Source organism: Salvia hispanica, chromosome 2, assembly GCF_029641045.1.
Source record: "Salvia hispanica isolate PSC_SH4W2 chromosome 2, Shi_PSC_v1, whole genome shotgun sequence".
Classification (NCBI taxonomy): domain Eukaryota; kingdom Viridiplantae; phylum Streptophyta; class Magnoliopsida; order Lamiales; family Lamiaceae; genus Salvia; species Salvia hispanica.
The window spans coordinates 14096563-14119439 of NC_142693.1; the positions used below are offsets into that span (position 1 = coordinate 14096563).

The following is a 22877-nucleotide window of genomic DNA, read 5'->3' on the forward strand; positions in this document are numbered from 1 at the left end:
TCACATTTTCTCATTTTCTCTCTTACTAATCTTTATCTTCACTCTCTTACTTTTCTCTTTTTACTATCCTATTTAATTTACTTTTTCACCCCATCTCTTAATTTACTAATTTCTCATTAAAATATATGTTCACAAATAAAATTATTTTTCGTGAACGGAGTAGGAAGTATAAAAAGTATATTTGCACATAAAATGAATAAAACTATGAAATATTAAGAAAAATGTAAAATAATTAAGGAGCATAAAATATTATAGTGATAGTATAAAAATACTACTCCCTCCGTCCCACTGAAGATGACCCACTTTTCTTTTTGGTTTATCCAACTAAGATGACTCGTTACTAAAAATGAAAACACTTTTATCTCCATTTTATTCTTTCTCTTAAATTACTCTCTCCACTTGGCACACAAAATACAGTTATATAAAATCTCGTGCCCCCCAAGAAATGGGTTATCTTCCTTGGGACGATTGGGCGCAGAACAACTAGATCTGAACTACTAGGCCAAAAACAAGCAGAAAAAATAAACATTCATAACCATGCAAAATTCAGAACATCACGTCTCACATCCACAACTCCAATCAACAATCCAACATCCAATCAATAACAATAACAACTCCAATACGTCAGATCCATACTCCTCAACTCCGATTTAACAGATTCTCAACAAATCAAACCCGATCAACCCGATCTCTTCTCCAATTCAAACATCAATTGCGAAAAGCATTAAATCAGTAAATACCAACAATTAAAACATCTAAAACAACTAAACAGAAAACATAAACTTCCATAGCAACGATACGTAAGGTTCAATACGGAAATGATAAACACCGAGCTTCTAAAACATCGAAGCCTCGGCTCAAAACAACGGAAAATAGTAAATTGTATCTTCGCCCTTCACAAGGACGGTGTTACACCACTGTAAATGAACTAGACTACCACCAATATGCCAGAATTTATCCCATAAATGCTTAAATGCGTAGAGAAATGTGTGTGAAGTGAGGAGCTAAGAGCGGAAAAGTGAAGGTGATGAATGATGATTCATTCTTCGATCTCTTTCATGTTGTCTCTATTTATTGCTGAGTCTCGAACTTCTAGGGTAATTCTTCTGCTGAATTGTCGATTTTTCCCTCCTACAAAGTCCTTCAAAAAGATATTTTCCGCTCTCAGCTGCTTCCTCGATCTCCTCGGTCAGGTTGCAGACTGGCTTCTTCACTCCATTTTCCTCCGATTTCCTCTACCCGGTGGATTTTTCCTTAGTTTCCCAGACCTGGCAGATTCTCTACGCACCACGCACCTAAACTTAAAATGTGTATTAATTTATAGAAATCAAAGAATTTAACCTCATAACCGATGCAAGAAATTGGCCTTATCACCCATTCATGGCATTACCAACCTTTCCAGTCGCTTTTGCTGCCCTGGTAAGTACACCCATGGGTTGAAGGCCCTTTCTCCTCCTAAATGACACGGATGTACAACAGTAAAACACACACCTAAAACACCAGACGATAATGGATAAATAAGTCAGAAAACTCACATGCACACACTGCAATTGCAAACGCCCCTGCATTTCGGGCACTTCCATTCCTCCAAACTAGCTACTTCCTCCACCTTTTCACCGTACCTGGATCCAAGAACTTCAATTCACTTTCCACTTTGAGTACCTAAATCAAGAGCTAATCCTAGTAAACAGAAAACGTTTAGAACCTGCATTGGTAAGTACAAGGCCTCTTCCCTTCCTGAATGACACGGATGTTAATTATGTTTTCCTTCTTCTGAAATCTTAACTCGCCGGCGCTGTGGGTGGAGAATTTTGATGGTTTCGGAATGAGCAGCGGCGACAGTTTTCTATACTTATATTGGCAAATTTGGGAAATTTTGCCCTAGAATCTTTCGAATTCATCTGAATTAAATTTTCTTTGCTGATTCCCTTTTCCGCATTCATGAGAAATGGTTGTCTTTCTATCTCAGCTCTGTTGTGTGTGTAGGATTGATCTGTAAACAGACACTATATATAAAATTAACTATTAACACAAAATAATTTCTATATTCACTTCATTCTCATTTACACGATATTAATAACTTTATTAGTAGTATTACGGTGTTTTAGTGACGTAATGGCTCTAATGGTACTTATTAAGCTTAAATCCTATAACTCCCGTTCCTAACCCAATTTAAATTAGTACTATTATCAATTTATCATCGTTGGGTGTAAATAAAGGGTATTGGAAGTGACAATCGAAGAACAATTCAAGCAATTTTCATCTAATAAATGAATGTCTGACTCTGCATCGACTTTTAAACAAAAAAACACTCTATAATTCCACCAACGATAATGGATCACCACTTCTCAATTCATTTTTTCAATTTTTTAATTTTATCATTTATGTTTCACTTAATTTGCAGTTGTACTATGTAGTTAAATAATACTTCATCCGTCCTTTCATAAGAGTCCTAATTAGTCAGGGCACAGGTTTTAAGAAATGTAAAGAAAAGTGAGTTTAATAAGTTATTGGAACATGGGTCTCACTTATATATATTACTTTTATAATAAAATGTGAGTGAAATAAATTGGTGGAATGTGGAGCCTACTTACCATATATGGTAAAAAATAAAATATGACTCTTAAGTTGGGACGGATGAAAATGGCAAAATAGAACTCTTAAATTAGGACGGAGGGAGTATAATTAAAATAAAATTACATTAGAATTCTAAGATCACGTAAAAATAAAAAAATATACATAATTAAAATCTTAAAATTATAAATAAAAAACAAAAAAGGAATCAGGAGTTTTCGATATGAATAGGACTTACCTGATGGCAATATACTCTGTCACCAAAATTACTAACTTGGCTACCGGCAGCCGATTTTCCGGTTGATTTAACGTTCTTTGCCGATGGAGACGCCACATAATTACCTAGGGATGCTTCAACCGCCATATCTGTGTAGTATTCAGATATCCAACACCGGAAATTTTCCTTCATTCTGAAATCTAAACTTGCCGGCGCTATGGTTTTGATGGTTTCGTAATGTGCAGCCGCGACAGTTCTCAATACTTATATCGGCAGAATTGGGAAATTTTGCCGTAGAATCTTTCGAAGTCATCTGCATTAAATTTCCTTGCCGATTCCTTTTCCCGCCTTCAAGAGAAATGGTTGTCTTTCTATCTGTGGGTAGGATTGAACTGTCAACAACAGAGGCGTACAGTAATAATATATCACACTGAATTTATTCATTCGAAATTAATTATTAACACAATAAAAATAATACTCCCTCCGTCCATAAAAAATAGAGCAATTTGTGTATGACACGGGTTTTAATGTATAATTGGTAAAGTAAGAGAAAAGAGAAAAAAGTAAGAGGGTAGGAGATTATAGTTAGCCATGCTCAATAGCAAATAACACGATAAAACATTTTCCGTGTTACTTACCTTGATGCCGTACATCAGATTCATCAGCACAATAGTGGGCTCTACTCTTGTAGCATCAGCTGTCTGATGAACTGATTTAAATGATAGATAGCATCAAAAGGTTAGACAAGTTTTTGTTCCCGCATAGATTTCATAAACTGTGTTATCAAAAGTTGAACCTACAATTGTAATTTATTATGCCAGAATCATACTTTGCTGACAAGTTGGAGAGGTTATGAGATAATCAAAGCAAAGTAAATATTAGTTACATGTTACACAACACAATACTAAAGTGGTTTTGACTCCCACTCAGCACTGAAATTTATAAAAAGGTCAAAAGATTGATTAATAGGCAAGCTGAAAAATCAAGGTTGAGGATACAAGCAATAGGAGACCAAACTTTCTGGAGAGCTATTATGTTAAGACAATTCTCATGCAGCACATTCCAAAGTGCTCGCATGCATGACATTGACCTGTAATTTTCAGGACTAATCGTCTCAATAATGATAGAAAGGGTTATTTCAAGAAAAATTGTGGGTGTGGTACCCACATCCATCGGGCATGGGTACCCGCTGCTGGTATTCGGGGCATCAGATGAGGGTAGGGGAAATCTCGACTTTTTGGTAATTTAGAGAAAAAATATACTCCCTCTATCCCGGCATAGATTTCTGAAAGGGGAATATTTTTTTGACTTATAAATATGAAAAAAACGCATTTGGAAAATGCGCTTACTTCTAATGAAACGCATTTTTTAAATGTGTATTCCAAATTCGTCATACTCCAAATACGCATTCAAGGAACGCTTAATTAGTGCTCCCTCAGCTGAACGCCATAATCCAAATACACAATTAAGGACGCATTTTCAGGTGCAGGTACCAGCGGCTTGTTTGTAATTTAGGGTGAAAACAAAATATAGATTTCCGAAAGGGGAACAACTTTTTACTTGTAAATATGGAAAAAACGCATTTGGCAAATGCGTATTTACTTCTAGTGAGACGCATTCTTGAAATGCATATTCCAAATTCCGAATACGCATTCAAGGAACGTGTAAATAGTGCTCCCTCAGCTGAAATGCCTCTTGTAGCCTCATGGGTTTTAGAAATCATCATGGGTTTGAGTGTTCATGTCATCATCACATCCATTTCTAGTCATGGAATATTTTAGTAGGATATATAATTAAATAATTACATGGAACAAAAATTTTAAGATGGATCTAAGTTATAACATGAATATTTAATTGAAAATTTTAGTTTTTATATTTTTTTTACATTCTAAAAATGTTAATTTTATCAAGAAAAATTTAAAAAAACTTCTTAATATTTTATTATAATTTGAAGATAATTTAGTTATGTATATTATAATAAGAGATTAGTTGCATCAAATCTATTTAAATATATGAAACTTCATTTAATTTTAATATTTATTTATTCATTATTATGATACAACAAATATTTTTGCAATCAACTGTCCCCTAAAATTAGGGACTTCGAAATGGCGCAGTTTTTAATACAAAATTGTTAAAGTATAAAAGAGATTCTACAAAGAAAAAGAAGTATTGTTTGTGAAGAATGAACTCACCCATAAGAGTGAAAAGTTGCCAAATAGGGTAATGGGCTAATTTTGTAGAACTAACCAAAATAGAAAAAGGAGACTACTGTTTAGAGACAAAGGGAATAGAGAGTAAAAACTTAATTTAGTGATCGAAATTTGCTTATACCCTTGTCACTATTTTCTCTCGCTAGGTAATAAATATATAATACTATATACACTGATAAGGTCACCATGATATATAACTCTCTCCATCACCTTTCTCCAAAGGCCTGCAACTTCAATTCTAAGAAAGAATAAATGACTTAACGAATTTGAAAAACTAGTTACGCTTTCCATGTATGCGTTTTTGAAAAACGTTTTATTGATTGCATCAAGCAAAATTAAATTATACTTGCATTGGTAAGTACACCTATGGGTTGAAGGCCTCTTCTCTTCCTGAATGACACGGATGTTAAATAGTAAAACACCAGACGATCATGGATAAATAAGTCAGAAAACTCACAAGCACACACTGCAGTTGCCAGCGCTCCTGCATTTCGGGCACTTCCATTCCTCGAAACTAGCTACTTCCTCCACCTCTTCACTGTACCTGGATCCAAGAACTTCAATTCACTTGCCATTTCGAGTACCTAAATCAAGAGCTAATCCTAGTAAACAGAAAACATTTATAACCTGTTTCATTGGCATTTACGACATATCTTTACTGAACAGGGTTTCTTCTTCGCAAGATTCTTGCATGCTGCTGCGGGATCCCTGGTTTTTTGACGATGCTGCAGCAATGAGTTTACATGTGAGAAAAAGAAACTAAAAACCAGTTTAGGCACATTCATGTCCACAACTATATGAATTGAAGAGTGAATTGAAATTCTGCAGCTCAATGATCAGATCCATCCCAGCTTAAATGAAATACAATAAATAAAAAGTAAATCGGGAGTTTTAGGTATGAAAAGGACTTACCTGATGGCAATATACCCCGTCACCAGATTTACTAACTTGGCTACCGGCATCCGATTTTCCGGTTGATTTAACGTTCTCTGCCGACGGAGACGCCAAAAAATTACCTACGGATGCTTCAACCGCCATTTCTGTGTAGTATTTGGATATCCAACACCGGAAATTTTACTTAATTCAGTTTTCTTTTGTTTGAAATCTCCGGCGCTGTGGTTTTGATGGTTTCGGAATGAGCAGCTGTGACAGTTTTCAATATTTATATTGGCAAAATTGGGAAATTTCCCTAGAATCTTTCGAAGCATCTGCATTAAATTTTCTTTGCCGATTCCTTTTCTCGCCTTTAAGAGAAATGGTTGTCTTTCTATCTTATCTCTGTTCTGTGTAGGAATGATCTGTATACAGAGGCGTACAGTCACATAAACACACTGAATTTATTTATTCAAAATTAACTATTGACACAATAGATATATTAATTTATTATATTTTGACTTCATTCTCATTTATACGCATATTTTTAAGTTACATAAACGGCTAGAAACACACCGTATAAAGTGCAGGACATGTAAATCTTTATTTTTGCATTGATGTTTGCACTATATGTAATATAAAGTCATATGTAACCAAATGCAAGTAAACGGATCCAAAATTTCCACGGTGGGATATTGAGAACTTTTCGGTGCTTGCATTGTTTGCAACCTAGATAATAGGGGATTGCGAGATAAATAAATATGAAATGATACATATGACAATTGTTGTTATAACTAGGGTCCGCATTGTCATAAAAGAAACAATGAGTTGTCATAACTGCAACCAGTAATACTCTTCCTTTTCAAATAAGCAAAAGAACTACTCCCTTCGTCCCAGACTAAGCGAAATATTTCATTTTCGCATGTGTTTTGGAAAATGATAATAAATATTTAGAGTGAAGAGAAAATAACGTAAGAGAGATAATATTGTAGAAGAGAGTTTTATCTACGCTATTCTCTTTCTTACTTTACTTTTCTCTCCGCTCTAACTATTTATTATTATGTTCGCAAAACATGTGCGAAAATGAAACATCTCGCTTAGGCCAGGACAGAGGGAGTATATAATACTTAATTGCGAGAGATAAAAAGTAAGAAATGATACATATGGTAATTGTTGTTATAACTAGTGTCGCATTATCTATAAAAGCAACATTCAGATGTCATAATTACAACCGGTAATACTCTTCATTTTTTAATAAGAAAAAAAACTAGTACTTGGATTGCAAGAGAAAAATAGGAAATGATACATATGGTAATTGTCATTATAACTAGTATCAACATTGTTCGTAAAACAACTAATATATATCATGATACCACATATTATAAATCTATAATGTAGAATTTTGTAAATAATCGTAATTCTAAAAAGTATAATACACGTTAAAAAAATCTAAACAAAAACGTAAATGATAAATCTACAATATATAATTTGGTAAATATATATTTCATCCGTTCATGAAAAATAGTCTCATTTTATCATTTTTGTGTGTCCATGAAAAATAGCCTTATTTCATTAAATGGGAACATTATCTCATACTTTATTCACATTTTCTCATTTTCTCTCTTACTAATCTTTATCTTCTCTCTCTTACTTTTTCTCTTTTTACTATCCTATTTAATCTACTTTTTCACCCCATCTATTAATTTACTAATTTCTCATTAAAATATATGTTCACAAATAAAATTATTTTTCGTGAACGGAGTAGGAAGTAATAATTATAAAGAGTATATTTTCACATAAAATGAATAAAAATATGAAATATTAAGAAAAATGTAAAATAATTAAGGAGCATAAAATATTATAGGGATAGTATAAAAATACTACTCCTTCCGTCTCACTGAAGATGACCCACTTTCCTTTTTGGTTTATCCAACTAAGATGACTCATTACTAAAAATGAAAACACTTTTATCTCTACTTCATTCTTTCTCTTACTTTACTCTCTCCACTTGGCACACAAAATAAAGTTGTATAAAATCTCGTGCCGCCCAAGAAATGGGTCATCTCCCTTGGGACGGAGGGAGTACCGTAGATCATAGGAGCCGGGATACAAACCGACAGCCTCAAAGCAACAAGACTAAAGGGTAATCCAATTGTGCCAAGATATAATTTATACTCCCTCTGGCCTTGAAAAGTATGAATTTGGTTTGACATGAGTTTGAATGTATAATTGATAAAGTAAAGGATAGATAGATAGATAGATAGATAATCTATAGATAGAAAGCTAGATAGAAAAGTTTTTAAATATTGTTAGTGGAGAATTGCGAGAGTTATATACAGTAATTTTCAACTAGTGTTCGCATTGTCAGAAAGCAACAATGAGTTGTCATAATTGCAACCGATAATACTTTTCATGTTCGAATAAGATATACATAGGAAATGATACATATGACAATTGTCGTTATAACTAGTGTCGGCAGACAATGATTTGTCATAATTGCAACCGGTAATACTATTCCTTTTCGAATAAGTAAAAATATATATATAATTAGGGATCGAGAGAGATGTAAATAGGAAATAATACATCGGGTATGGGTACCCGCTGCTGGTATTCGGGCATCAAATGAGGGTAGGGGAAATTTTGATTTTTTGGGTGCAAGTACCCGCAGATTTTTTGTAATTTAGGGCAAAAATAAAACATAGATTTCTGAAAGGGGAATATTATTTTGACTTGTAAATATGGAAAAACCGCATTTGGAAAATGCATATTTACTTCTAGTGAGACACATTCTTGAAATGCGTCTTCCAGATACGCCGTAATTCAAATATGTGTTCAAGGAACGCGAAATTTGTGCTCCCTTAGCTGAACGTCGTATTCAAAATACACATTCAAGGACGCATTTTCGGGTGCAGGTACCGGCTGCTATTTCGTAATTTAGGGCGAAAATAAAACTTAGATTACCGAAAGGGGAATATTTTTTTACTAAATATGGACATTTGGCTGATGCGTATTTACTTCTAGTGGGACGCATTCTTGAATGGCATATATAAATACGTCGTATTCCGAATATGCATTCAAGGAACGCGTAATTAGTGCTCCTTGAGGTGAACGCGTAATGGTTGTGCTCCATCTTTTTGAATGATCAAATGCAAAGACTTTATTTTCCATTGGAATTTTGAAGAGAAATTTCCCATCTTTTTGTTGGAAATGACACACCTTTGATTTTCGAAAGTCACACTCGTTCCCTTCTCCACCAACTATCCTACACTAATTAGAAGGTTTTGGTCTAATTTGGAAAAAAAAATAGACATCAGATAATAGCTTCATACCTTCAGTTCCTTCAAGCAATACATATTGCATTTGCCTTTCCTGCAGCTATTCAGCCCTACCTCCCTCCCTCCTGTTACAACGACAATGCAATTGCCAACATCTCTTAATAGGTGCAGTGGTTGTAGTGGCTTGAAACTCTTTATTGTTGCTAATTCTCTTTCAGCTACGGTTTAAGATTGGAGGGAACTGATTAACGAGTTTCGCTATAGCCTCTTGCGATTAGAGATTTTTCTAATTACAATTTTATGTAAGAATGGGAGAACACCACCCGGAGCATATAATATTTTAATGATATAAATCACCACATTCGTCGTGATATTATCTGCATTACAAAAAATGGAATTTTCATCTATGGGATTTAATCCCGGAGTGATGCATTTGTCGTCGATCTCCATGCTCATGTTCTCAATTAAAATAAGGATTCTCATTTGAATCTATTCAAAAACACACACACACACACACACAAACATGGACCCGAATTTATCAATAAAAAGTAGTATAAATATTACAGAACTTATCAAGTGAACACAATTTGAATGTTTGGCTAGTTTCATTCTCTTCGAAGAGGTATTATCATCTACATCCAAACTTTCCTTCCCTTTCTTCCTTTCTTTCTACCAGATAATACATCCTGTTAATTTTCAGAAGCACAGCATAAGATAAAAAATAAAGCAGCAGATCACAAAATTAGCAACTGTTATCTTTAAGCATTCTCCAGAGACCCATTCATGCCATTACCAACCTTTCCAGTCGCTTTTGATGCCCTGGTAAGTACACCCAAGGGTTGAAGGCCCCTTCTCTTCCTGAATGACACGGATGTTAAACAGTAAAACACCAGACGATCATGGATAAATAAGTCAGAAAACTCACATGCACACACTGCAGTTGCAAATGCCCCTGCATTTCGGGCACTTCCAATCCTCCAACTTAGCTACTTCCTCCACCTTTTCACCGTACCTGGATCCAAGAATTTCAGTTCACTTGCCAGTTCGAGTACCTAAATCAAGAGCTAATCCTAGTAAAAAGAAAACGTTTAGAACCTGTTCCATAGGCATCTGCAACACATCTTTACTGAACAGGGTTTCTTCTTCGTAAGATTCTTGCATGCTGCTGCGGGAGCCCTGGTTTTTTGACGACACTGCAGCAATGAGTTTACATGTGAGAAAAAGAAACGAAACCAGTTTAGGCACATTCATTTCCACAGCTATATAAATTTAAGAGTGAAGTCAAATTCTGCAGCTCAATGACCAGATCCATCCAAGCTTAAATGAAATACAATATATAAAAAAAATGAATCAGGAGTTTTCGGTATGAATAGGACTTACCTGATGGCAATATACTCCGTCACCAGAATTACTAACTTGGCTACCGGCAGCCGATTTTCTGGTTGATTTAACGTTCTCTGCCGACGGAGATGCTACAGATTTACCTGGAGATGCTTCAACCGCCATTTCTGTGTAGTATTCAGATATCCAAGATCGGAAATTTTCCTTCATTCTGTTTTCCTTCTTCTGAAATCTGAACTTGCCGGCGCTGTGGTTTTGATGGTTTCGTAATGTGCAGCGGCGAAAGTTCTCAATACTTATATAGGCAGAATTGGGAAATTTTGCCCTAGAATCTTTCAAAGTCATCTGCATTAAATTTTCTTTGCCGATTTCTTTGTCTTTCTATCTTAGCTCTGTTCCGTGTGTAGGAATGATCTGTAAACAGAGGCGTACAGTAATAATATACCACACTGAATTTATTCATTCAAAAATTAACTATTAACACAATAAAAATAATAATTTCTATATTGACTGCATTCTCATTATAATTCTCATTCACTAACCCAATTTAATTAGTACCATTTCCATAATTGAGTCCAAAAAATTAAGGGTATCGGCAATGACAATCGAAGAACAATTTAAGCAATTCATCACTCATAACAGCCACAGCTGAGTACCTCCTATAACTTCCATCATTACAAAAAAAACTTACTCTTTTAAAGACACCAAAATTGAGACGCAGCTACTATGGTTTGAAATTTTTTAAAAATAATCATAATTTATAACCCAAAAGGAAGCGTGTCTAAGTTGAGGAAAAATTAACTTAATCTTTTGTTTTCTAGGACTCTTCTAGTTGTGTCTCCTAATTTTAGTTTGGACACACAAATTAGCGTCCTTATTAGTATTAAAAATGTCCTTGACGTTCTTTTTGTTGTAGTGCATACTAATTTCTATGAGTGCATATTCTCCCCAGGCATCTTTAAGATTCACAACGGTCAGAATTCATCTTGTGTACTTATAAGTTTTCCAATAGTGTTCTGTGGTGCTGACCATAATTTTAAAAATGCAACTAGGAAAAACCCACAAAATTTGAATGAGTATATAGTTTACCTTGTAGTAATATTCTTCTCAATTTCTTCTTTTTCTTCAGCACTGAGAGCAAACCATTTTTCATGTAAGGTAAGAGTATCCTCTTTCCCAACATCTAGCGGTAGGAGATTATAGTTAGCCATGCTCAACAGCAAATAACACAATAAAACATTTGCCGTGTTACTTACCTTGAAGCAGTACATCAGATTCATCAGCACAATAGTGGGCTCTACTCTTGTAGCATCAGCTGTCTGATGAACTGATTTAAATGATAGATAGCATCAAAAGGTTAGACAAGTTTTTGTTCCCGCATAGATTTCATAAACTGTGTTATCAAAAGTTGAACCTACAATTGTAATTTATTATGCCAGAATCATACTTTGCTGACAAGTTGGAGAGGTTATGCGAAAATCAAAGCAAAGTAAATACTCTCTCCGTCCCACTTTAGGAGTCCCGGTTTACCATTTTTGGGTGTCCCAATTTAGGAGTCCCGGTTGAAATATTCCATAAAAGGTATTAGACCCCACATTCCACTAACTTTTTTTCCACTCACATTCTATTATAAAACTAATATAAAAAAGTAGGACCCACATTCCACTATCTTTTTTCACCAACTTTCCTTTACATTTCTTAATACTCGTGCCGAACTCAACCGGGACTCCTAATGTGAGACGGAGGGAGTATTAGTTACAAGTTACACAACACAATACTAAAGTGGTTTTGAATCCCACTCAGCATTGAAATTTATAAAAAGGTCAAAAGATTGATTACTAGGCAAGCTGAAAAATCAAGGTTGAGGATACAAGCAATAGGAGACCAAACTTTCTGGAGAGCTATTATGTTAAGACAATTCTCATGCAGCACATTCCAAAGTGCTCGCATGCATGAAATTGACCTGTAATTTTCAGGACTAATCGTCTCAATAATGATAGAAAGGGTTATTTCAAGAAAAATTGTGGGTGTGGTACACACATCGATCGGACATGGGTACCCGCTGCTGGTATTCGGGGCATCAGATGAGGGTAGGGGAAATCTCGACTTATTTGGTAAATTAGAGAAAAAATATAACATAGATTTCTGAAAAAAGAATATTTTGTTGACTTATAAATATGGAAATCTCGACTTATTTGGAAAATGCGTTTACTTCTAATGAAACGCATTCTTTAAATGCGTATTCCAGATTCGTCATACTCCAAATACGCATTCAAGGAACGCTTAATTAGTGCTCCCTCAGCTGAACGCCATATTCCAAAACACAATTAAGGATGCATTTTCAGGTGCAGGTACCAGCGGCTTGTTTGTAATTTAGGGTGAAAGATTTCCGGAAGGGGAACAATTTTTTACTTGTAAATATGGAAAAAACGCATTTGGCAAATGCGTATTTACTTCTAGTGAGACGCATTCTTGAAATGCATATTCCAAATTCCGAATACGCATTCAAGGAACGTGTAAATAGTGCTCCCTCAGCTGAAATGCCTCTTGTAGCCTCATGGGTTTTAGAAATCATCATGAGTTTGAGTGTTCATGTCATCATCCCATCCATTTCTAGTCATGGAGTATTTTAGTAGGATATATAATTAAATTATTACATGGAACAAAAATTTTAAGATGGATCCAAGTTGTATCATGAATATTTAATTTAAAAATTTAGTTTTTATATATTTTTTTACATTCTAAAAATGTTTATTTTATCAAGAAAAAATTAAAAAAACATTCTTAATATTTTATTACTAACATAAAGATAATTTAGTTATGTATATTATAATAAGAGATTAGTTGTATCAAATCTATTTAAATATATGAAACTTCATCTAACTTTAATATTTATTTATTTATTCATTATTATGATACAACAAATTCGCCTTGAAATTAACGGCATTACAAAAAATGGAATTTTCATCTATGGGATTCAATCCCGGGTGATGCATTTGTCGTAGATCTCCGTACTCATGTTCCCAATTTAAATAGGGATTCTCATTTGAATCTCTTCACACAGACACACAAACACGGACCCTTATTTAACAATAAAAATTAGTAAAAATATTACAGAACTTACGCTTCAAAAGCATTGCCTCTGACTCGAGCAGCTTTCCATGAGCTTGCTCTGCAGCAGATCTATTAAGAGAAACAATTGCTTCCAGCTCCCCATCCCTAGCATCAATAGCTTTGGCAGCGTCCTCTTTTATTTTCTGCTTCAAAGAGAAGAGGAAGAAATCTGACATAAGTCTAGTTTCACAGCTGGTGTGTTTACTGATGACAATGTTTAAATACCTCGCCTTTTGCTTCAAAAACCTTATGTATAGCTTCTTCTGCCTTTTGGTCAAATTGTGTTTTTTGGTGTTTTATCCAATTTCTTAGCTTTCTGTGAATAAAAGAAAATCAATCAAGGTGAGAATTAAAGAGGGAGTGGCATGTATAACATAAAACAGAAAGATTCTTACTTCGTGCCAAGAGCATGAATGCATAGTAGATTTAAGACCCTAAGCATTTCTGAAGCATTTAAAGCGTCATGGTCGGCAGCCTTCTCTAAGTAATGCTTCCCCAACATTTTAAGAACATGTTCAGATTCAGCAAAGTATTTCTCTAGCACACTGAACCACGAGCTCGGATTCGGCTTCGCAACCCTATACACAAAATGGAAAAGCATTTATTCCAGCATAATAAATTCTGACTTGTCAATTGTTACTAAATCAAGGGACATACTTCTCTCCCTCTTCCTCATTAATTACTGATAGCAGGTGTACATGAAACAGGACAGCCGGACATGATCTTCCATGCTTTGCAGTTCGCCCATGAAATATATCTCGGAGGACGCATAATGCTTCCCCATCTTTCAATTTTAGGATCTGTTGCTCATTAGACGAAGCAAACCATAAAGATAAGTAAAGCCACAGTGATAAAGGTATTTGTAACTATATAATACCAGAGATGCTAATTGGAAATAGTGATTACTAACGAGAAAACATTTCAAACAAAAGAACGGACTAATCATGAAAATCTAGATGATTTCAAAGCAATATGAAAAAGTAAATCAGAAATCACTATCTTACATGAATACAATAAGCATTGAGAATGTTTATGAATACCTAGAGACCAATTCATAACATTACCAACCTTTCCATTATCTGAACCCTCAGCAGTTGGCATCTCGGCAGTCGCTTTTGCTGCATTGGTAAGTACAAGGCCTCTTCCCTTCCTGAATGACACGGATGTTAATTATGTTTTCCTTCTTCTGAAATCTTAACTCGCCGGCGCTGTGGGTGGAGAATTTTGATGGTTTCGGAATGAGCAGCGGCGACAGTTTTCTATACTTATATTGGCAAATTTGGGAAATTTTGCCCTAGAATCTTTCGAATTCATCTGAATTAAATTTTCTTTGCTGATTCCCTTTTCCGCATTCATGAGAAATGGTTGTCTTTCTATCTCAGCTCTGTTGTGTGTGTAGGATTGATCTGTAAACAGACACTATATATAAAATTAACTATTAACACAAAATAATTTCTATATTCACTTCATTCTCATTTACACGATATTAATAACTTTATTAGTAGTATTACGGTGTTTTAGTGACGTAATGGCTCTAATGGTACTTATTAAGCTTAAATCCTATAACTCCCGTTCCTAACCCAATTTAAATTAGTACTATTATCAATTTATCATCGTTGGATGTAAATAAAAGGTATTGGAAGTGACAATCGAAGAACAATTCAAGCAATTTTCATCTAATAAATGAATGTCTGACTCTGCATCGATTTTTAAACAAAAAAACACTCTATAATTCCACCAACGATAATGGATCACCACTTCTCAATTCATTTTTTCAATTTTTTAATTTTATCATTCATGTTTCACTTAATTTGCAGTTGTACTATGTAGTTAGTCAGGGTACAAATTTTAAGAAATGTAAAGAAAAGTGAGTTTAATAAGTTATTGGAATATGGGTCTCAATTATATATATTACTTTTATAATAAAATGTGAGTGAAATAAATTGGTGGAATGTGGAGCCTACTTACCATATATGGTAAAAGAATAAAATATGACTCTTAAGTTGGGACGGATGAAAATGGCAAAATAGAACTCTTAAATTAGGACGGAGGGAGTATAATTAAAATAAAATTACATTAGAATTCTAAGATCACGTAAAAATAAAAAAATATACATAGTTAAAATCTTAAAATTATAAATTACGTGAACAAAATTTTAGAATTAAATAACTAAAATTAAAATGAACCATTCTTCGTGAAGTAGTTGTTAAGGTTGACAAAAAAAATTTAAATGGCTACAAACACACTGGATAAAGTAACATGACATGTAAATCTATATTTTTACAGTGTGTTGCACGATGTGTACGCGAGTTGTGCAATGACACATATGGTAATTGTTGTTATAACTATGGTCGGCATTGTCATAAAAGCAACAACGAATTGTCATAACTGCAACCGGTAATGCTCTTCCTTTTCAAATAAGCAAAAAAAAATTAGTATAGAATTGCGAGAGATATAAATAAGGAAAGGTGCACGTGGCAATTGTTGTTATAACTAGTGTCGCCATTGTCTATAAAAGTATTGTCATAATTGGAACCGATAATACTATTCAGTTTTTAATAAGCGAAAAATTACTTGGATTGCAAGAGATAAATAGGAATTGATACATATGGTAATTGTTATTATAACAAGTGTCCGAATTGTTAGTAATGCAACAATAAGTTGTCTTAAATGCAACCTGTCTTCCTTTTTGAATATGCAAAAAAAACAATATAAATTCTTTAATTTTCCCACCTTATATTATCGATTCAAAATTTTATATTACTACTATTTTGATAATTCTTCTATGCTTCTTCGGCCAAAAAAAATTCATAATGAAATTAAATTATAATTGAAATAATTATGCAAACATTCATTTTTAAAAAGGGATATTGGCACCTAATATCATGAAACTTTCAAAAGGTTGGATTTTTTCCACAAATTTTAAAACTGGCAAATAATATCACGAACTTTACCATGAGTTTGTTATTTCCCACCAATGAAAAAATTCAGGCTATATTAATAGATTGAAGAAAATTCTGGAAGGTGTGCTTCAAGAAAAACTATCTTCAAAGATTGAAAAACTTGAAGCTCTCGAAGTTGTTATCGAGAAATTACAAAAAAATATTCGTAAAATAAAATTATTTGTTAGAATTTTTTCATTGATGGAAAATAACAAACTCATGGTAAAGTACATGACATTATTTGTCAATTTCAAAGTTTATAGGAAAATCCAACTTTTTGAAAGTTCCATGATATTAAGTCAATATCCTTTTTAAAAAGTATAACATTTTAAAATTTTAGTAATACATAAGTCATGATACTACATATTATAAACCTATAATATAGAATTTTGTAAATAATAAATTTAAAAAGTATGATTCACTTTGTAAACAAAGCATAAATGATAAACCTGCAATATATAATTTGGTAAATATATATTTCATCCATTCACGAAAAATAGTCTTATTTACTAATTTTACGTGTCCATGAAAATAGTCTTATTTCAAAAATGGAAACATTTTCTTTTATTTTATTCATATTTTCTCAATTCCTTTCTTACTACTCCCTGTGATCCGTAGTAGTGGAGGTATTTCTTTACGGCACAGAAATTAAGAAAAATATGTGTAGTGTAATTAATAAAAAAAAACACTGTGTAGTGTAATTAATAAAAAAAACACTAATAAAGTACGATAGAGGAAAAAGGAGATAGAAGAAAGCAAGTGAGAATCTAAAACGATATGGCTTATTGGGTTGAGACCACAAAATCTCCTTATTCGGTTAAAAGTCCAACGTCCTAAAATTCATGGTAAATAAAGAAGGCAGATTTCACATTTTTTTCTAATTAATGTATCATAAAATCGTTTATTTGTAGCCAAACATACATCCTCATATTATATAGTCATATATAGTTGGCTATGCCTTGTTTTGTTTGGATGAACAGGTAGACTCTCACGATTATTCTATCGATATTTAGAGTTCACAGATAGGTAATTAAGTTAGTTTGGACTCCTGAAGTAGTACAATAAAAGTCTAGCTATATTTTTCTCATAAGCAAGAAAAGCTTGCTTTAGAGGAGCTGCTGCTCATGATCACGCCATTCTACGAGAGCCAGCGTGTGGCGGCCCCCACAAGCGACAAGGGTCGCACACCAACTGCCTTCTTCCGCACTCAGATCCTTAGGAGGAGGGATGTTTATAGGCACTTCAGCTGGATGCCCGGTAGTTGCTTTCCGTCCATAACCTAAACGCCCATGGTCTCCTCGTCCAAACTGAAGTGATTCAGAATTCGTTGTCATTATGTGTGATAAAGATTGTTTATATATGTCTAGAATGTTTGTTTTTTAAGTGAAGTCTGCAAAAACTCACCGAGTACATGCGACCATCCCGTGTTAATGCAACAGAATGCGTACCTCCACAAGACACCTGCACTCCACAAGCATGTGGTTGAATAAAACATCTTGATTTGTTTCTCATCAAGACTTGAAACTCAAAACTAGTGATTTAGCGTAAAGGTGAGGATATGTGGGAAAACCTGCACTGTTTCGTCGGCTACTTGAAGTTGAACCCTTTGAGGAACCATTTTGCTGCTCTTGTCATCTCCAAAACCCAGTCTCCCATGCTCCCCTCTACCCCACCCATACACCTACATCAAAGACGAGATGTTCATCTACATATTCACGGCATATAAACAAATTAAGGGTAATCCAATGAGGATTTTATCGCCATGGCATGTAGAGCTATTATGTGGAGAATGAAGTTACATACTTACATGTAACGCAATAGATAAAGGTATATACATTGGCAAAGCTTGCCTTTATTCATCCAAGACATGGTTAGACAAAAGATTAAGTTCTAAAGCTCAAATAAATGGACGTAAATATAGACGGGGCTCGAAAATCTTACTTCTCCATCATCAGTCAATGCAGTAGAATGCCATCCTCCTGCAGCAATATCAACCTGCAAAACCAGGTGACGAACAAAATCAGGATAATTATTCATCTATTAGTTTTCCTTTTTTTTCTTTGGGCAAGGAATGTTCAACAAATTATCAGTGAAGTGATTAAACAGAAAACAAAATAGCCAACGATTCTTAAATTCATTGGTATATCTGACAAATTATGAATCTAAATGGCTTCAACCACTGAAAATGGTATATCCTCTTGTTGGCTAAGTCGTTGCAGTATCTTTAATACAATGGTGATCTAATCATCTAGAGAAAGAAACAAAAATCAAAGGATATTGATGATCTTTTTTTCATGTAGAAAAGCAAACATCTTGAGCAGTGAAGTTATGTGCTCGCGAGATGTAAGAAAAAGCTTCTAGGAGATATGTCAAGGTCAGGACACTAACCAAATTAAGATCGGATAGTCCTTGGACAGGTACTGGTTGCGATCGTGGCTGTGTATCACCGGTTCCAAGCTGGCCATACTCATTATTACCCCATGCCATTACAGTTCCATTATCAAGAAGGGCCAAGTTATGAAATGCTCCAACTGCAATAACTCTCACGCTGGCTAGGCCTTGCACTCGGACTGGGGTGGAAATTTGTTTTCTACAAACAAAGCAAATCCATGGGAAACATATGAACATCGCAATTAGCTAACAAACAAGATGAGGAAATTTCTGTAAATTCTAAGCAGCTGCATTCAATTACTCAGCACTAACTGATCATGGATTCATGGATCCTAGCTTGCTTCAATGAAAGGATCAGGCAGCACGACAACAAAAATACTATTGCAGACTTTAGTGCTGGGAACATACATATCACCGGGAGGCCATGGTTGACCCCATGTCCAAACATGTCCTTCCTGTGTTAGGACTACTGAATGCGTCCCACCAGCAGCTACCTGAGGTGTGAGAAAGTTAAGACATATTGACATTAGATAAAATCATAAAAAGCTGGCAGATCTATGGAATCATGCTACATTGGGTTTGACAGTAAGGTGCTCTAGCCCTTGATGTCTTGCAAATGCTGAATACTCAACAGAACATGGAATCCTCTCTCAGAGCCAGACATCTTATTAGTCATTCTAAACCGAAAATTAGTAAAATGACCAGCAACGATATCTATTCCCATAGATATATTTGTGTACAACTAACAATGAACATTTATTATAAGTTCCAGTTAAGCTCAAAATAAACAAAGTTCCACAGACACCCCTAAACTTTCATTAATCTTGTTTACCAAACTGTAACGAAATTCAAGACGCACAAGATTTAGAAAATTTTAGTTGAGTTACCTGACGAACTGAAAGTTTTGGCGCACATCTCTGTGGAATCACAATATCTCTTCTAACCAGTCTGCCCGTATCATCTTTACGCTCAGGTTCTTCACCACACTGCCCGTACTCATTACCACCTGCACCCACAGTAGACCTCAGCATAAGACACCTTACATAACCGTGTTACAACAAACTCAATAAATAACTTCTACGAATCAAACATCCATTTCATATTGCATCCTATTTTCCTATTTATCTGCCGTTCCGAGCAAAGATAGAAATAGTGCATAAAGGCAAGTATGCATACCCCACGCATAGGCCCGGCCTTGATCATCAACAGCCAAGCAATGCCAACCACCAATAGCAGCCTAGAAAAAAAAAAACAAGACCAAAACCATCAACATTTCAAGAAGTGTGCTAACTATTTCATTATCATCCACTCCAAAGCTCAAAACTTTAAACAAATACCTGGACTATCTTGACATTAGCAAGAGCCTTAACTTGACTAGGAACATTCTCAGTTTTGGTCTCCGGTGGGTGCCCCAAGGTGCCTCTTTGATTCCAACCCCAAGTAAACAACTAATAATTTCAAAAGCAATTGCTCAAAACCAATTAAAATAGCTGGGAATCCTATGCTCAAAAGAAACAGAATACAGTAAAAGGGTTCGAAAGAAACCTTGCCGTCTTCACAAATAGCGAGGGAATTGCGGCTGCCGGCGACGACGGAGCACACTTTTTCAGAGGTAAGGGCGTCGATGGTGCAAACCCACTCTTTCTCTTCATTATTTCCGATTCCTAACTGGCCGTCTTCCCCCGAACCCCTGAAATGCACTGTGTCAGAAAAGAAGAGTGTGTGTGAGAGAGAGAGATACAGAGAGAGACTCACCATGCAATGACGGCGGTTTTGGAGGCCATAAACAGTGGAGAAAATTGGTGCTTGCAGTGATAGCTGTAATGCGGCAAGCGCAGGATTGAAAAAGTTTAGGCAATAGTACCAACTTTAGAACATAAAATAATGGTGAGATTTTGGTGGAGATTTATTTTTGTTAGGACAAGTAATGTCTGCATTCCGGGTTTTGTTCTTGGTGGGCTGCGATTTGATTCTAAACCCTTGAAACGTGAGATTTAAGTTTTTTTTTTTTTAGTCAAAATATTTGAATTTTCACTTTCGGATTTCAATTTATTTTCTTTGTCGGTCGAGTGAGACTTATCTTTTAAAGGAGTGTCGTTTTCATTTCAAATTTTAGATAATGAAATGCTTTATTACGATTGCACGCACGAATGGCATGAACCCGAGTCTTTTAAGCTGAAATCTTGAATATTTTTATATTGTTCCACTAATTAGTCAGACTAATTAGTCAGAGAGTAGTGTAACTAGTGTTAATTTAAATCATTTCTCTTTTGTATTTTAATTTTCATTTTTTCATTATAACATCACTCGTTTTGGCATTCCATTGTTAATTACATGTATCTCCAATATCTTCTAACGAATTACAGAATTGACATTTTCAAACAACACTTGGAGTTGTAACCTAGTTGGGTTATTCTATTGTATTTCCGCATATTATTTCCACAATCTATTCCAAAAGTAAAATAAAAATAAAATAATTCATCTCCATTATAGGGCAAAGGAATGATATACTGAAAGTTGTGATAGCTCCAGTGGCGAGTGGCAATTGGTGATTGGAGAGAATCGACGGTGGAGGTTGAGTTTGGTAGAATTTCGTTGTACTACTTCCATTTCATTACATATAACACATTTATTTTAGGCAAAAATTTTTATACTCCACAATATAATAAGTAGTTAAATAAAGAAAGAATAAAGTAGAAGTGAGTTTAGTAGAATTTCGTTGTACTCCTTTCATTTCATTACATATAACATATTTCTTTTAGGCAAATATTTTTATATAATGGAATTTAGTAGTTAAATAAAGAAAGAATAAATTAGGAGTGAGAATAAAGTAGGAGAAATATAAATGTTGCTTTTTGCCATAAAAATAAAATGTGTCACTCATAATGGAACGACATAAAAGAAATACGCCACACTTATAGTGGGACGGAAATAATAACTTTTAGTGCTCCACCCAATTTCATAAAAATAAAAATTCTTTCTATTTTGATCAATTTTATAAAAATAATTATTTTATTTTTAAAGTATTTTTTTTTAATAAGTCGAGTCTCAATTTCACTAACATACTCCAATTTTTTTGTTTATTTTCTATATTAAAATTCGTATCATCCGAAATATTCTAATTTTATGGAATAAATAGAATATATCTTTAACAGAAATGAGCACTAAAAGGAGGAAAAGGATAAATTTTAAGTCCAAAATTGGATCTATTGTGTTAGCCTTTTATCCTAATTAACATGCTTCGGTCTATATTTAACGATTCTATAAAAAAAAATGGTAGTCAACTGCATTTTAAAGTCCAAAATTGGTCTCGTATATTTGCACAAAAACCTATTTGATCCAACACATTTTTACATGTGTTAACTTTTGGTCCAATACAATACTCCATTCGTCCTTAGATAAGCGAAACACTTCTTTTGAGCACGGAATTTAAATCATTGATATTTAAAGAATTAAAGTAGAGAGAGCAAACTATGAGAGAGAAAATAAATGGAGAAGTAAAGAGAGAATGAAGTAGGTGGATAATAAAGTAAGAGAGATGATTTTTTGCTAAAAATGAAATGACTCATTTATAGTGGGACATCCCCAAAAGTAATGTGACTCGCTTATCTTGGGACGAAGGGAATATAATTTAGTTGATGTTTAATTAATCAATTAGGTCAAAACGCATTTGACCGTTAATTATTTACAGAACCGTTAAATATAAACCAAAACATGTTACTTAGGACCAAAAGTTAACACGCATAATATATAGGTATAGGATAAAAAAAATTGAACCAAATGGTCAAGAGGTCCATCTCTGTTTTTGGGGTACAAATCAACATGTGGAATAGTCATTGGTCTGCCGATGGATACCCTTGGTCTAATAGCCAATGAAAAAATCTTAATTACGGAACGAATTCCGGATTTTGGTATTAATTAGTAAATCAACAAAACA

General features: G+C 34.3%; 2 protein-coding genes across 5 annotated transcripts; both read right to left on the reverse strand.

Moving 5' to 3' along the window:
- Window positions 1-765: 765 nt before the first annotated feature.
- Window positions 766-15221, reverse strand: LOC125222599 (uncharacterized). 4 transcript variants are annotated; one of them, XM_089065475.1, is made up of 12 exons: window positions 14676-15221; window positions 14265-14407; window positions 14003-14185; window positions 13833-13923; window positions 13618-13750; window positions 11750-11820; window positions 11583-11676; window positions 2813-3166; window positions 1706-1993; window positions 1536-1622; window positions 1395-1455; window positions 766-1280 (listed from the first exon to the last, which is right to left on the reverse strand). In XM_089065475.1, the coding sequence occupies exons 1-8, from the start codon at window positions 14706-14708 to the stop codon at window positions 2952-2954; spliced, it is 963 nt and encodes a 320-aa protein (XP_088921601.1). In that variant the 5' UTR covers window positions 14709-15221; the 3' UTR covers window positions 766-1280; window positions 1395-1455; window positions 1536-1622; window positions 1706-1993; window positions 2813-2951. The 4 variants fall into 4 exon arrangements, with proteins under 4 accessions (XP_088921601.1, XP_088921599.1, XP_088921600.1 ...); XM_089065473.1 differs by having other exon boundaries at window positions 766-1295; XM_089065474.1 differs by having other exon boundaries at window positions 766-1295; window positions 1706-2006.
- A 2309-nt stretch (window positions 15222-17530) lies between these two features.
- On the reverse strand, window positions 17531-20912 carry LOC125202334 (ultraviolet-B receptor UVR8-like). Its single transcript, XM_048100712.2, has 11 exons — window positions 20696-20912; window positions 20486-20630; window positions 20278-20388; window positions 20117-20177; window positions 19828-19946; window positions 19349-19434; window positions 18938-19139; window positions 18491-18544; window positions 18120-18230; window positions 17954-18010; window positions 17531-17856 (listed from the first exon to the last, which is right to left on the reverse strand). The coding sequence occupies exons 1-11, from the start codon at window positions 20722-20724 to the stop codon at window positions 17656-17658; spliced, it is 1176 nt and encodes a 391-aa protein (XP_047956669.1). The 5' UTR covers window positions 20725-20912; the 3' UTR covers window positions 17531-17655.
- Window positions 20913-22877: the final 1965 nt, after the last annotated feature.

Bases quoted from the DNA above. Each gene is read 5' to 3' on its own strand.
- LOC125222599 (XM_089065475.1), bottom strand. From the start codon at position 14,708: ATGCCAACTGCTGAGGGTTCAGATAATGGAAAG. The intron at 14,408-14,675 runs GTTGGTAATGTT...AATGAGCAACAG, and splicing joins AGGGTTCAGATAATGGAAAG to ATCCTAAAATTGAAAGATGG. The intron at 11,821-13,617 runs GTAAGTTCTGTA...CATTTAAATCAG, and splicing joins AGAGGCAATGCTTTTGAAGC to TTCATCAGACAGCTGATGCT.
- LOC125202334 (XM_048100712.2), bottom strand. From the start codon at position 20,724: ATGGCCTCCAAAACCGCCGTCATTGCATG. The intron at 20,178-20,277 runs GTATTTGTTTAA...TTTTTTTTCTAG, and splicing joins CTAATGTCAAGATAGTCCAG to GCTGCTATTGGTGGTTGGCA. The intron at 19,435-19,827 runs GTAACTCAACTA...CTCACACCTCAG, and splicing joins CAAAACTTTCAGTTCGTCAG to GTAGCTGCTGGTGGGACGCA.